The sequence below is a fragment of the Oncorhynchus mykiss genome, chromosome 28 (genome assembly GCF_057628025.1).
Source record: "Oncorhynchus mykiss isolate SJ-2025 chromosome 28, ASM5762802v1, whole genome shotgun sequence".
Taxonomy (NCBI): Eukaryota; Metazoa; Chordata; class Actinopteri; order Salmoniformes; family Salmonidae; genus Oncorhynchus; species Oncorhynchus mykiss.
Window position 1 is genome coordinate 29,578,899 of NC_143049.1, and position 14,729 is coordinate 29,593,627.

The window sequence follows — 14,729 nt, forward strand, 5'->3', positions numbered from 1 at the left end:
CTTCAGCATATTGTCATGTCGTTTGTTCCCCGTTCTGACGCTGTTCCTGTTCTGTCACTTGTCTGTTCATTAAATGTGTACTCCCTGTACCTGCTGCTCATCTCCAGCATCGGTTCTTACAGATGTCATAAATGAAAGGTGTTGAGTTTATGAACAAAGTCATAATTAAAGAAGGGGTTGAGCTGATTAATGATGTCAAACTAAACGGTTTGAGTTAATAAGTTTTACGGAGTTCTGCTCAGTCAGCTGCAACAATAACCAGCAGAGCCAGTGGGATCTTCACACACACAAACGCAGGTAGGCACAGACACACACAGCAGGAGCAGAGAGGTTGGACTGGATTTCTCCCGGGAATAGTTAGATAAATGGTCTGTTCCTGAAATCTGTGTGGAACATCCACTTGTCCGGATGAGCCCTGTGCTCCAGATCAGAAGAAAAGGAGAAAAGGGCATTAAAATGGCCCATAAGCCAAAAAGGAGGAGTCCACACACATTGTGCTGGTGAACATATACTTTGATGATATTCAGTATTGTGTTCTATAGCCTGGGCCCAGATGACCAAACTATCGGTTACATAATGCTCCACTCCTTAAGTGGTCTCTCTCAGTGGGAGACTATGTAACCTTCTCCAAGCCTTCCAGTTAGACTACTGCTGTACTACCACAAGGTATTTGTAGTGAAGTTATGTAGTACTTTGTAGCAGAGAGCTGGACACATGGGGACAACCGGTGGTGAGCCAAGAGTTTATAAAGAGTCTATCAATCTGGATATCAATAGATTGTTTGCAGGAGTGACATAGAGGAGGACTCATCCACGGCACAGCGCATCCTTCCTGCAAACATGTCTGTCATATCTTAAGGCCTCTGTTGTGTGCTTTGTATCACTCGTGCCAAAATAAATACTCAGTCAACTATATGACTTGTACACAGCAAGGTCATAATCTTTGACTGAGTGAGATACAGATGTAGGATCTTCATTTCATCACTATTTTGTTTTTAAGAATTAAATGCAAACTTGTAGTGTATTTCTCATTTCCACGTAGAAATGTTTCTTGATTTGCCCAAACAAAAAATTATTAACCCCCTACAAAAATGTCCATAAATTATAATCCACATAATAATTCAGATTTCCTGTTGATGCAGGATTGTTTTTCTGCTGTTGCAAACTGTCTCAAATTAAGATCCTACAGCTGCACACACACACAACACGAGTATAACTAGTGCTGAAATTATACACGGATGTTAAAGAGGAAACTTGCGAGACAACATTAGTTTGAGTTTGCCAAATTGGTTCAAATGAAACTGCACACTAAAAAGAGACGCCACAAGTAATACTATTATATTGTGCTCTGCTTGCAACGCTCCTATTCAACAGTGATTTTTCACCACAGAATAATGAGTCTAAATAAGGTAACTATAGGAGTCCTGTATAAGCTTTTGGCAAGCCCCGGCACATTTACATGGATGTCGAATTACTGTAATATTGATGAATGTGCACGGTCCCCTATAAATAAATAAATGGATGTAAATATTGTCACCAAGATAAAATTAAATCTTTCCATTCCAACAAAGAAAACAGGTCTGGAAATAGATGCTTAGTCAAACTGAAACAACCGGCCAATTCCTCTACAGTTCTGGTTCCCTGGACAGAATTCCCAACAGAAGTTCTCTTGGATGGATCCAATTCTCCTCCAGAAGCCAACACTTGAGGGTACCCACTTCTCTTTAATGTCCTTCTTAAAACACAAAATATTCTTCCTGGTTTGTGAGCATTTTGCAAAGGCAAAGATGTGACTTTAAAGCCTATCAATCCAAGCCTGTGCCTAACTCTAATGCACCGATGTGTAAATAGACTTGTTAATCAGAAGTCAGTGAGAGATTTAGCAGAAACCATTGGATCTCCTTGTTACATAGCGCTGCACCAAAGCAAGTAGGCCCCCCCCCGCCCTCTCGCTCTCCCTCCCTCCCTCAGTCCGTCCGTCCGTCTGTCCGTGTGTGCATACAGTACACAGCATTATATATATATTGGGCCAGAAACTCTCGAGGACCCTCATGTTCTTGTTGTGGTAATTACCTGTCCTGGGATTGGTGGGATTGTGGGTACTGGGCGTCCATCGGCTCCAATGGGGACTGGGGGGCTGATGTTTCCTCCCCTCTCCTCTGTTGTTGGTCGGGGGAGAAGCTGAGCAGATGTCGGCTGCTTTGTGGCGTCCCCATGGACAGACTGGAGCTGGGCTCTGACTCCCACACACTGAGACCAGAGGGACAGGGTCTTCAGTTACACAAGCCAGGCCAAACACGGCAAGAACAACATGGACTAACACACACATGTTCAAGAACATTAGAGCATTACAGACTTTAGAGCATTTCCCTTTGAGGACCGAATCGTTCTGCAGTGAATCAGTCACACACAAACACGCATTCACATACAATGGTGGCTAAAGCCATTACAAAGATCAACAAAAAGTTTCCAATTTCACAAATTGATGGTAGTGTTTAATTTGTTATAAATCCATAAAGGCTCTTCAAATCATTTTCTCAAAAAGTTAAAATGTTTTATCAAAAAGGTCAAAATGCACACAAGCTTGAAACAAGCAAGACGGGTATTGAAGACAAGAAGAAGAGTAATCACAACAACAGGTCAGGAAGTAGAGGATTGGTCATTGTGGCCAGACTACAGACTTAAAACCACACAGAGACTTCACCTGGCTTAGGAGAGGCATGACTTACATCCGTCGTGTGTGAACAAAATCAAAGATTTTAATTTACGCTCTAGGCTAAATTTGAAATACTTTATCTGAATCCACAAATAACATTACATCAAGAAATGATTCAAACATTTCAAAGTTATTGGATACAAGGGCACTTTAGGATATAAAAAGTACCTTCTCCACCCAGCTAGGCTGCCCATAACTGCTGAAACAGAGCAGTAACTTGCCAGTTTCTTTGCCTTAGTCTTATACAGGCCTGCAATCTGAAGGCCACATACCGTAAGCCTAGGTATACACACAGACACACACAAGCATATACACACACGTACGCACACTTGCACACGCACACACACAGAAGAGGATAAACTTGTGGCCTCCTACTCGAGCCAAAACAATACGAGACCCCGTAAGATTTGACAGAGGTACTCACAACACAATGTCAAACAGTGGTCAAAATCTTGTGCAGTAGCATCAGATGAAAACACACCCCATAAAATAAAACACACCCCTAACCAATGCCTTTTTCAAAATGCCTGGAAATGAATCCAAACGTGTGAGTGACAAAAGATAAACCCAGCAGGACCTTAATAATTGAAAAAACATTTGATATTGACTTGAGCTATGACTGGAAACATTAGCGAAAGTTCAGTCCCTGGCCAGGGTTTATTGAATCCTCTCAAAGGAACATGTCCAATCGGAACGGAGTGATAGAATACATTTGGAGTCTATAAATAAGCACGTATGTGCAGCTGATCTCCAGGTTTCATTTCCGAACCGGCCGGTGTGAAAGGGAACCAACGCTCCCCCCATTCCTAGTTCTGAAATTCTGGGAAGCCTGAGCGTATGGAAAACTCAAGTGAGCCCTTCTCCTCTCCCGACTCTCAGCCAACTTTCCGAAGCCTTCCTCCGTGAGAAAAAAAGGCTTAGATTTGGCCCTTTTTCTGAGACATTGGGAGAAAACGCGTAATTTATACAGCATGTTAGTGAATTATCGGGCTCTGGACATGGCAAAGAGATGACTGACTGGCTGGCTGGCTGACATAAAAGCCCCCCATTGACAGACAGACAAAATGCTCACCTCAGGGGACCAGTGTTGAGCACGAAGAACACCAGGATGACCATGAGACACACAGCCCGTCTCTTTGGAGCAGTCACCTTTAGCACAGTGTTCTGTGAAGAAAAGTGCAGAAAAATTACCTGACTGGATCAGTACAAGCTCTGAACTGGCAACTGTATCAAATCATCCCAGATCAGTGATTATTGCACATCAAAGCAGCGAGAAATAGAAATGGATGAGTTCTACAGATGTAGGATCTTAATTTGAACCAGTTTGCTACAGCAGGAAAATAAAGCTGCAGCAACAGAAAATGTGAATTATTATGTGGATTAAGATTAAATGGACATTTTTATAGGGGTCAATATATTTTTTGTAAGGGAAAATGGAAATGACACACTTCAGAAGCCTTTTTAAACCTCAAATACACTACAAGTTTAGGAAAGTTCTCCTGCAATAGGGGGATCAAATTAAGAACTCACATCTGTATGAGTGGGTGATCTGGTGTCTGAAGTCAGTGCATATGTGAAAGCAGTGGAATGGAACCCTCACTTAAACCTATAAATTCGTGTCAGATCAGTCATTGCTTCAGGAAGCGAGGAAGTAAGGATACGTTTGGAAAGTATTCACACAGGGGCCTTGTGTGTCTATCCCGGCTCACCTCAGTGAGCAGTCCGTCCAGCTGGGTTCTGAGGGATCCGTTTTCCACGAGCAGCCTCTGGTTCTCACACAGCGCCCCCTTGAGACGGGCCTCCAGGGCCTGCAGCGCCTCCTTCCTCCTCAGCCTAGACAGCGTGGCCGACTCACGGTTCTTCACCATCCTTTGCTGCCGCCGCTCCACACACACCTGGACAAGTGGAAAGGGAGGGATTGATCAAATAATGTGACTGACATGGTCATACAGAGATGCTTTTATAGGAAAGTTCAAAGTTCATACATATTTCAGCATGGATGTATGAGAAAATCAAACGCATACCACCAAGGTGTTGCAAATTCCACACATCAGCTGACTACTCCTACTCAGAATACATTAACAATTCAAAATGGATGTCCACAACACAGGAGAGCTTGAGGATTATATAATATGAGTACATTGGTATTGGCATGCAGATGATGTTGGCTGTAGGTTTACAAAACCAATCTGTTGACGTCAGCCATACCCGGCAGTAACACCTTTTGGTCGCCATCTTGTCTGCCCAGACAGAGCACCTGCAGTACGCAGCTCTAGCTACTTGTTTGTCTAACAGCACATATATGTAGTCACTTACTCCCTCAGTCACACCCAATAGGTGCAGCTGCTGAAAAAGATGGAAAAACTGACGCAGAATCAATTACAAGCTGATAATGACTCCAGCATGTTTCTGCAGAACAGACTTCACACACACACTGCCTTTTTCCATCTCTGAGTGGACTGAGAGCTGGATTAGTGGTGGGATTATTTAATGATAGCCATACATGGAGGGAGGGAAGGAGAGAGAGAGGGAGGGAGGGCATTATCAGAGTGAACTAAATTACCAAAAGAGGAACGTTCTTGCAATGTTTTAGGTGATAAAATAAACAACTTTATGAGTAACAATGCACATTTAAAACAGCATCAGTTCCATCTCATTTATATAGCAGACAGCATTTGATTATGTCAATCCAGACCCATATATAGAGATTTATTCTATATCTAGACTAAGTCTCCACCTACTGGGCAAAAACTGGTTGAATCAATGTTGTGTCCACGTCCGTTCAACCCAAACAATCAATGTGATGATGTTGAATCAACGTAAGGGCATTTAGTATTTTTTTGACCAAACTTTTAACCTAAATTCAATGACATGTTGATTATATATATATCTTTTTTTTAAATTCACGTTAGTTCACAACTCAACCAAATGTATATCAAAACTAGACATTGAACATTCATAACACTGCCTAGCAGTAGCAGTTGACTAACATACATTCTGTTGTCCTCCAATGCCCTCTGAGACTAGTATTTCTACCACTGAGACCACAGGAGAACCCCGCTAAAGTCTACTGCTCCAGCTCTTTCACTGCTTTCTGCTCTGCTCTCTAAAATATCTGATAGCGTGGCTTTTGGAGCTATGCAAATTCAGACTACACTGTTTAATTTGGTCTCCATAGAAACAGATTCGATTCGGGGGGGGGGGACCTGCCAGGTCCTGAGAAATCAAAAAGAGCATGTCTGGTTACCCAATGCTGGGGGAGTGGGGGATACACATCCTGCAAGGGGAAAGTCAACCCTGCCATTAAGCAACCACTGCATAGTCGACAGAACAAACCACCCCTCCTCCACAATGGTAGTCAGCAATCTGGCGCTTCACTGGCTCTGGTGTAAACTGGGAGTACGGGGAGCCTGAATAAGAGGCTGAAAATTAGTTTGATATGAAGCTATATGAATCGGCATATGAGTCTCTACTCTCTAGAGATGTAGACTGCTGTTGACTGCAGGTTTGTTGATGTTGCACTGTTGATGTTGCACTGATTGGGCGGTGGGGTGGAAAAGTCAGCAGTTTTTGTGCAGTGAGATAACATAAGGCTTGCAGAACCATGAAATTATTGTTTTACGGTGGAGAACTTGCCGTTGCAATGTTTATACAGTGCCTTTGTTTACAAACGCATGCACGCACACTTCTTAATCTGAGAATTGGCATCTACAGCACCTGAGAGGGATGTCTACCTGGTAGTCCTAAAGAATATGTTTTTAACAGTACCCAAAACCATTCAGGGATTTTATTTGATCACAGGAAAACGCTACTGATCCCTCAGCCTCCAGTATTTATGCTGCAGTAGTTTGTGTCGGGGGGCTAGGGTCAGTCTGTTATATCTGGAGTACTTCTGTCTTATCCGGTGTCCTGTGTGAATTTAAGTATGCTCTCTCTAATTCTCTCTCTCGGAGGAGGACCTGAGCCCTAGGACCATGCCTCAGGACTACCTCGCATGATGACTCCTTGCTGTCCCCAGTCCACCTGGCTGTGCTGCTGCTCCAGTTCCAACTGTTCTGCCTGCGGCTATGGAACCCTGACCTGTTCACCGGACGTGCTACCTGTCCCAGACCTGCTGTTTAACTCTCTAGAGACAGCAGGAGCGGTAAAGATACTCTGAATGATCGGCTATGAAAAGCCAACTGACATTTACTCCTGAGGTGCTGACTTGTTAAACCCTCAACAACTACTGTGATTATTATTATTTAACCATGCTGGTCATTTATGAACATTTGAACTTCTTGGCCATGTTCTGTTAATCTCCACCCGGCACAGCCAGAAGAGGACTGGCCACCCCTCATAGCCTGGTTCCTCTCTAGGTTTCTTCCTAGGTTTTGGCCTTTCTAGGGAGTTTCCTAGCCACCGTGCTTCTACACCTGCATTGCTTGCCGTTTGGGGATTTAAACTGGGTTTCTGTACAGCACTTTGAGATATCAGCTGATGTAAGAAGGGCTATATAAATAAATTTGATACTACATACAGTAAATACCGAGATGCGAGTTTGATTGAATTGAGCGATCAAGTCATCATACTGTACCCTGACTTACTGTACATTCGGAAAGTATTCAGACCCCTTGAATTTTTCCACATTTTGTTCAGTTACAGCTTGTTCTTTTCTCATCAATCTACACACAATACCGCATAATGACATAGTAAAACAGTTGTTTTTTGTAAATTACAAATAAAAAACAGAAATACCTTATTTACATAAGTATTCAGAACCTTTGCTATGAGATTCAAAATTAAGGTCAGGTGAATCCTGTTTCCATTGATCAAGTTGTAGAAACATCTCAAGCATGATTGGAGTCCACTTGTGGTAAATTCAACTGATTGGACATGATTTAGAAAAGGCACACACCTGTCTATATAAGGTCCCACAGTTGACAGTGCATGTCAGAGCAAAAACCAAGCCACGAGGTCAAAGGATTGTCCGTAGAGCTCAAGGACAGGATTGGGTCAAGGCACAGATCTGGGGAAGGGTACCAAAACATTTCTGCAGCATTGAAGGTCCCCAAGAACACAGTGGCTTCCATCATTCTTAATTGGAAGAAGTTTGGAACCACTAAGACTCTTCCTAGAGCTGGCCGCCCATCCAAACTGAGTGATCGGGGGAGAAAGGCCTTGGTCAGTGAGATGACAAAAGAACCCGATGGTCACTCTGACAGAGCTCCTCTGTGGAGATGGGAGAACCTTCCAGAGGGACAACCATCTCGGCAGCACTCTACCATTCAGGCCTTTATAGTAGAGTGGCCACATGGAAGCCACTCTTCAGTAAAAGGCACATGACAGCCCTGCTTGGAGCTTGCTAAAGGACTCTCAGAAAATGAGAAACGCGATTCTCTGGTCTGATGAAATCAAGATTGAACTCTTTGGCCTGAATGCCAAGCATCACTTCTGGAGGAAACCTGGTACCAACCCTACGGTGAAGCATGGTGGTGGCAGCATCATGCTGTGGGGATGTTTTTCAGCAGCAGGGACAGGGAGACTAGTCAGAATCGAGGGAAAGATGAACCGAGCATCGCTGCAAAAGATCCTTGATGAAAACCTGCTCCAGAGTGCTCAGAACCTCAAGACTGGGGCGAAGGTTCACCTTCAACAGGACAAGCACACAGCCAAGACAACGCAGGAGTAGCGTCGGGACAAGTCTCTGAATGTCCTTGAGTGGCCCAGGCAGAGCCTAGACTTGAACCCAATCGAACATCTCTGGAGACACCTGAAAATAGCTGTGCAGCAACACTCCCCAGCCAACCTGACAAAGCTTGAGAGGAACTACATAGAAGGAAGGGAGAACCTCCCCAAATACAAGTTTGCCAAGCTTGTAGCTTCATTCCCAAGAAGACTCAAGGCTGTATTTGCTGCCAAAGTTGCTTCAAAGTACTGAGTAAAGTAGACATGTGATATTTCAGTGTTTTACTTTTAATAAACTTGCAAAAAAATCTAAAACCTGTTTTTGCTTTGTCATTATTGGGTATTGTGTGTAGATTGATGAGGGACATTTAATCAATTTTAGAATAATGCTGTAATGTAACCAAATGTAGAAAAGGTCAAGGGGTCTGAATACTTTCCGAATGCACTGTAAACTGTATTTTTTCAAAGACAGTGAATTATATTCAAAATCCAACAAAGGTTCTCCACCACCATGAGCCATACAAATGATCTATCTATTCCTACTGTACTTGTCTGTTTGTTTTTCGGTGCAGCTAAGCCAGTGATACAACTACAGTACATCACAACAGGGAACATGGATTCGGGCAGTGAGAGGTGATGTCACAGGTTTGATGTGTAAGATCTGCTGAGGTAAAGGGTTTCATGGAAAACATCCAATAGACACTAGACAATTACATTTTGATAAGTTAGCAGACGCTCAAATCCAGAGGTTAGCATTTTTCGTAATGAATCTTGTTCGAGGCAGGTCTGTAAAGTGGTCACTAGCTAGCACAGCCACAAAATCATACCATCTGATTTTAACCCTAACCAAACTGCTAAATCTAATGCCTAACCCCAATCTTAAATTAAATATTTTTACAATAGACAATTTTGACTTTGTAGCTGGTATATACAGTTGAAGTTGAAAGTTTACATACCCCTAGCCAAATACATTTAAACTCAGTTTAACCCCTCGACAACATTCTGCTGAAAAGGCAGAGCGCAAAATTCAAAAATATGTTTTTGAAATATGTAACTTTCATACATTCACAAGTGCAATACACCAAATTAAAGCTTCTTGTTAATCTACCCATCGTGTCCGATTTCAAAAAGCCATTTTCCAGCCAAAGAGAGGAGTCACAAAAAGCAGAAATAGAGTTCAAATTAAACACTAACCTTTGATGATCTTCATCAGATGGCACTCATATGACTTCATGTTACACAATACATGTATGTTTTGTTCAATAAAGTTCATATTTATATCCAAAAATCTCAGTTTACATTGGCGCTTTATGGTCAGTAATGTTGTGCCTCGAAAATATCTGGTGAATATTCAGAGAGCCACATCAATTTACAGAAATACTCATGATAAACTTTGATAAAAGATACAAGTGTTATGCACAGAATTATAGATATACTTCTCCTTAATGCAACCACTGTGTCAGATTTCAAAAAAGCTTTACGGAAAAAGCAAACCATGAAATAATCTGAGTACGACGCTCAAACACAAAAACAAGCCATGCAGATACCCGCCATGTTGTGGAGTCAGAAATAGCGTTATAAATATTCACTTACCTTTGATGATCTTCATCAGAATGCACTCCCAGGAATCCCAGTTCCACAATAAATGTTTGTTTTGTTCGAAAAAGTCCATCATTTATGTCCAAATACCTCCTTTTGTTAGCGCGTTTGGTAAACAAATCCAAACTCACAAGGCGCAGGCTAGTGCAGGCGAAAGTTCAGACGAAAAGTTCAAAAAGTTATATTACAGTTCCTAGAAACATGTCAAACGATGTATAGAATTTATGTTTTAAACATAAATCTTCAATAATGTTCCAACCGGAGAATTCCTTTTTCTTTAGAATTGCAATGGAACACAGGTCGGTCTCACGTGTGCGCACGTGATCAGCTCATGGCACTCTGGCAGGCCTCTGGTTAAATCAGCTCTCATTCGCCCCCACCTCACAGTAGAAGCCTCAAACAAGGTTCTAAAGACTGTTGACATCTAGTGGAAACCTTAGGAAGTGCAATATGACTCCATAGACACTATATTCGATAGGCAATTAGTTGAAAAACTACAAACCTCAGATTTCCCACTTCCTGGTTGGATTTTTCTCAGGTTTTCACCTGCCATATGAGTTCTGTTATACTCAGACATCATTCAAACAGTTTTAGAAACTTCAGTGTTTTCTAGCCAATACTACTAATAATATGCATAATACGCACCTTCTGGGCCAGAGTAGCAGGAAGTTTACTCTGGGCACGCTTTTCATCCGAATGTGAAAATGCTGCCCTCTATCCCAAACAGGTTAAATTGTTTAACTTGGGTCAAACGTTTTGGATAGCCTTCCACAAGCTTCCCACAAAAGTTGGGTGAATTTTTGCCCATTCCTCCTGACAGAGCTGGTGTAACTGAGTCAGGTGTGTAGGCCTCCTTGCTCGCACATGCTTTTTCAGTTCTGCCCACAAATTTTCTATGGGATTGAGGTCAGTGCTTTGTGATGTTGTCCTTAAGCCATTTTGCCACATCTTTGGAAGTATGCTTGGGGTCATTGTCCATTTGGAAGACCCATTTGCGACCAAGCTTCCTGACTGATGTCTTGAGATGTTGCTTCAATATATCCACATACTTTACCCTTCCTCATGATTACATCTATTTGATGAAGTGCACCAGTCCCTCCTGCAGCAATGCACCCCACAACATGATGCTGCCACCCCCGTGCTTCACGGTTGGGATGGTTTTCCATCGGCTTGCAAGCCTCCCCCTTTTTCCTCCAAACATAACGATGGTCATTATGACCAAACAGTTCCATTTTTGTTTCATCAGACCAGAGGACATTTCTCCAAAAAGTACGACCTTTGTCCCCATGTGCAGTTGCAAACCGTAGTCTGGCTTTTTTTTTATGGCGGATGTGGAGCAGTGGCTTCTTCCTTGCTAAGTGGCCTTTCAGGTTATGTCGATATGGGACTTGTTTTACTGTGGATATAGATATTTCGTACCTGTTTCCTTGAGCATCTTCACAAGGTCCTTTGCTGTTGTTCTGGGATTGATTTGCACTTTTCGCACCAAAGTACGTTCATCTCTAGGAGACGGAATGTTTCTCCTTCCTGAGCCGTGTGACGGCTGCGTCGTCCCATGGTGTTTATACTTGCGTACTATTGTTTGTACAGATGAATGTGGAACCTTCAGGCATTTGGAAATTGCTCCCAAGGATGAACCAGACTTCACCTTCAATTGACTCAAATGATGTCAATTAGCCTATCAGAAGCTTCTAAAGGCATGACATCATTTTCTGGAATTTTCCAAGCTGTCTAAAGGCACAGTCAACTTAGTGTATGTAAACTTCTGACCCACTGGAATTGTGATACAGTGAATTATAAGGGAAACAATCTGTCTGTAAACAATTGTTGGAAAAATTACTTGTGTCATGCATAAAGTAGATGTCCTAACCAACTTGCCAAAACTCTAGTTTGTTAACAACAAATTTGTGGAGTGGTTGAAAAACTAGTTTTAATGACTCCAACCTAAGTGTATGTAAACTTCCGACTTCAACTGTATCTATAGGGAAATCGCTAAATTCTTCCTCCAGGACAAGACTCATGATCCTTAACGTCAACCTACTCGACATACAGTCAGACTGCATAATGGAGTTCAAAATAATCACTGTTCAGTAGCTGTTACCAGTCTACAACAAATGGTTGGTAAGAGTCCACCGGAATTGAGAGTGGTAAAACTACATTGGTCCTACATAGATTTAGCATCGCAAGCTGCCTAATCTGGCAAGCAGGGGTAATCAGTCTGGTATTTACGAGGCTAAAACAGATTACTGAATAGCTCTAAAACTATGCCATGCAGTCATGTGTGATAGGATAAGTAACAGAAAAAGTCTGTGAAAGTCTATGATTGGCTGTGAATATATCAGTGCTAAGGGGTGTTATTAGGTACGAGGCAAAGCCAGAAGCCACTGTCATGTTTTACCAGTGATGTCCATGATTGTTTTATCTCCTCTTTGGTTTGACAGAAAGATAAATCACCCATCATCCTATGGGCCTCCTCCGCCCTTGGGAACAGACAGATTGGGTCTTTTGAAAGTCCTTTCAGACACTATGCCCTGCTAAGGTTCCCACGGGGGTTAAAGGTCAAACATAATTCATTACCAGCCAGACGTCAGTCCCCTGGGACTGGACAAGGAAGACTATGACCTCTTCTCCCTGGCCTGATGGTTGGTCCGTTATCGTAAACAAACAACTTCCTCACATATGCGGATGCACACCCACACACACCCAGGCACACCCACACACAGGCACACCCACACACAAGCCATCCTTGTCTTCTAGAAAGGTGACAAGCCACATGACACAGCAAAATGCTTATCTTTCAAAGAAACTTCCCAGCACTAAATTGTTGCCATCACAGTAATGAAGCTTTGGAGATGGCTAATGCTTCTAACACAGAGACTCAAAGAAGTTCTGGAATCAAACAGAATTTTATGGGGGGTGGTTTGCTCACAGCTCTTTTTGTGCAACCGTGAGTGAGATTGCCATTCCAGTTGATCTAATCTGTTGTGTAATGCCATCACATTCTAACCACAGTGACCTTGTGGTTAGAATGTCTGCCCTGAGATTGGAAGGTTAGGAGTTCAATCCTTGGCTGAGTCATACCAAAAACTGTACAAATGAGACCTGGTACTATGCTTAGCTCTGCGATAGACTAGCGTCCTGTCCAGGTGGTCTACATCAAGCTGTCTCACGGTACAGAAACAGGACTCATTCCTGCTCGCACCTCGTTACTTACTTACTTCCTGCTCGTTACTTACTTATGGCCAGTGATGGTATCTTGTCAATTGAGAGCTGTGTAGAGAGAGCTAGCACACTTAACCATATAATATATCTGACCAAAAAAAAATAACCCTGTATGGTTCTTCAAAAGGTTCCTTGTAGAACCTTTGATTAAATTCTCAATAAAGGTTCTATAAAGAGCCATTCAAACCCTTTTTGGTGCTATATGGAACCTTTTTTTAAATAGTAATTTATAGAACCTTAGGAAAGGGTTCTTAATAGCACCACAAAGGTTCCATTTAGAACCGTATGAGCATGGTTCTTTGTAGAACCTTCAAAAAAGGATTATATTGTTACGAGCCAAAGAACCCTTATTTTGGCACTATATAGAACCATTTGTTTTTATAGTGTATAGCTCTTAGATATCGAGGCGGAAAAAAAACACTTTCACTGCAATTAGAGACTAAAGTAATAACATTTTCTGAGGTTGTCTAAAAGTTCAGCCAAGGTCATGATGCAGCCTGAAAATAGCACTGTCATATTGAGAAAGTAGGAAATAATTATGAAATTATGTTTTCTTTGTTGACTGTTTTATGTCGGGCTACCATATCAATATTTCAATTTCATATTTTTCCAGCAAAGTTTGAAAAAGTAGTAAACTTCTAGAACTGATTACAAGCTGTTAACAAACTGACTGAGCCAACACAACTCTACATTTATTACTAGGGCTACTGTGTCAAATGTTTTTGCCAAGCTCTACCACAGTAAAACCCAAATAGCGTAGCATTAATTAAAAGAGATTTTATTGGAGAAACCTCTGCCTCAAAACAATAAGATAATATTTTTATTCTTCTAATGTTGGCTTATCCACTCCACTCTCTTCAATTTGAGAAAAGTCCAATAATAGTATTGCACGTAACACAGTGCTACATATGGTCCTAAACAATGATCAACCGTTATGTGTTATTATTCCTTCAAGACAAGGCTAAATAAACCAGTCGCTCCAGCTGTCCTTATGTCACCTTGTTGGAATGGTTACGTAAAGTGAAGGGGCTTTTCTATGCAGACCTGAGTGCAACTATTTAAAATCTGTCAAATACTTGTACCGTTTGTTTCAGCGGGAAGAGTGGACCAAAGCGTAGCGTGGAAAGTGTTCATGATACTTATTTTCAAGAAACACTCAAACAAAAGTAACAACTCCCCCCCCCCCCAAAAAAAACAAAACAAACACGAACAGTTCCATCATGCAAAGACACTAAACAGAAAATAACACCCCACAAAACCCAAACGGAAAATCACAACTTAAATATGATCCCCAATCAGAGACAACGAAAGACAGCTGCCTCTGATTGGGAACCACACTCTGCAAAACAACAAAGAAATAGAAAACATAGATTTTCCCACCCGAGTTACACCCTGACCCAACCAAACATAGAGAATAAATAAGGATCTCTAAGGTCAGGGCGTGGCTGCCAGATGGATGGGATTTGCAGTTTTGTATCTGTTCTATTGGTCCCATTGCACAACACAAGCTCAATCAAACCCATTTA

At 42.0% G+C, this 14,729-nt stretch overlaps 1 protein-coding gene across 20 annotated transcripts in view; it reads right to left on the bottom strand.

Annotated features, from left to right (window-relative positions):
- Window positions 1-14,729, bottom strand: part of LOC110508857 (cyclic AMP-dependent transcription factor ATF-6 alpha) — a 50,331-nt gene that overhangs the window by 20,584 nt on the left and 15,018 nt on the right. For all 20 annotated transcript variants that reach the window (XM_090224985.1, XM_090224984.1, XM_090224983.1 and 17 more), the window contains 3 exons: window positions 4,425-4,610; window positions 3,788-3,879; window positions 2,073-2,249 (listed from right to left, as the gene is read on the bottom strand). In XM_090224985.1, the coding sequence (XP_090081111.1) occupies window positions 2,073-2,249; window positions 3,788-3,879; window positions 4,425-4,610 (455 nt within the window). The remainder of the gene's footprint in view (window positions 1-2,072; window positions 2,250-3,787; window positions 3,880-4,424; window positions 4,611-14,729) is intronic.